The following is a 1,472-nucleotide window of genomic DNA, read 5'->3' as shown; positions in this document are numbered from 1 at the left end:
CAACGCAGAGGAGGGGGGACCAGAAGGGGGTGACGCAGGTCCCTGCACAGGCCGGGCCTGGTACTTTCTCTACAAGCACCTTTGCCACAGAAAGGGTCACCATGTAACTCACTGCCCGAAGGCCATTTTGCTGTAAAAAGAAACAAAACGATTGGCTCACAGCTCGCTTTCTGTTTGGTCGGCTGGTTTCATTTCTCCGTGGAGGAGGCAGGTGCCTGGTCCGGCTCCGCGCCAAGCGGCTGTCACTTTGGTTTCATTTCTCCGCCGGGAGCTCAGCCACTCCCGTTTTCACGTTATTGATAGTCTCAGCCCCACGGGGTCCACGCTGCAGGGTCCACGCTGCTGGGTCCACGCTGCGGGACGTGCTGGTGGCGCCTTCCGAGAGCGAGTGCTCATCCACAGGCCACTGGTGCCAAGACTTGGTTTCTCGTTTTAAAACCCACCACCCGGGGGGCCTGAGGGCACAGAGCCGAACCCACGTTATTTGGGTGAATAATTGCAAATCTTTTGGCCCTTGAGCTTTTCTCTTTCCCTAAAGCTCGGCATTCGGCAGGGATTAGTGGGAACTGTACGCACATATTGTGATCCGCGCCCAGGGCCGTTTAGATAGAGTGGAAGGGAGGTGGGCAGAGGGAGCGGGAGAGGGAGAGAAACCGCGATGGGAGAGAAGCACACGGACCGGCTGCCTCCCGAACACGGCTCTGCGCCGGGACTGAGCCCGCACCGGAGGTCCGTGCCCTGGACCGGAACCAAACCCGCGACCCTTCGGTGTGCAGCCCGACGCTCTGACCACTGAGCGACCGGCCAGGGCTGGAATGGTATTTTTTAAGTATTTTAAAATTCTCTCTCTCTTCATGGGTAGAAGCAACATTTTCCTTCCTTGAAGACAAAGTAATCACTATGGCGTCCGGTGGGTACGAGACTTATGGGGCGACGCCTGACGAGGTACAGCGATGCCTAACCACTGAGCACCCTGGAATCAGTGTAATGTCATCGTCAACTGTAACTGAGAGTGACACGTTCTTAAAGGAAAACAGTCAATCACACGTTAAGAAGTCATTTAGGAAATTAAAAACCGTAAAAGCTCTTCTATCCTTTGACCTCTAAGGAGTAGAAATAAGTGAAAACGTTTTCTTACATAGAATTTTTTTCTTAGGAAATTTGATGGAAGCAAGTCAATCTGACTTTTGCTCGCACACCCCACGCACACTTGCTCTGCGTGAGGAAGCTCAGTTAACATCACACCGCCACCCCCAGCACACAGCACGCCCGCCCCCCACCTCCGCCCTGACGCACTCCCAGCCTCTCCCAAGCTGGGTGTGAGAAGGGGCGGGACCACGCTGCTCACCACCTTCCCTGACTCTGACTCGTCTCTGGCCACACCAGGTGTGGCCCCCACACAGGCGTGGCCCCCGAGGTTCCACGCACCCACGTTACCTCCTTGCGCTCGGTGTCCGCCTGCACCCGGGCCT

The 1,472-nt window shown here is 56.1% G+C and overlaps 1 protein-coding gene across 1 annotated transcript in view; it reads right to left on the bottom strand.

Moving 5' to 3' along the window:
- DEAF1 (DEAF1 transcription factor) overlaps positions 1-1,472 on the bottom strand; it is a 17,248-nt gene that overhangs the window by 8,513 nt on the left and 7,263 nt on the right. Inside the window, exon 8 of the mRNA XM_005859256.2 lies at positions 1,438-1,470. Within this exon, the coding sequence (XP_005859318.1) occupies positions 1,438-1,470 (33 nt within the window). The remainder of the gene's footprint in view (positions 1-1,437; positions 1,471-1,472) is intronic.

The sequence above is a fragment of the Myotis brandtii genome, unplaced genomic scaffold (genome assembly GCF_000412655.1).
Source record: "Myotis brandtii unplaced genomic scaffold, ASM41265v1 scaffold1236, whole genome shotgun sequence".
Classification (NCBI taxonomy): Eukaryota; Metazoa; Chordata; class Mammalia; order Chiroptera; family Vespertilionidae; genus Myotis; species Myotis brandtii.
Note: the sequence above shows the minus strand (reverse complement) of the source record. Positions and strands in the feature narration are given on the sequence as shown.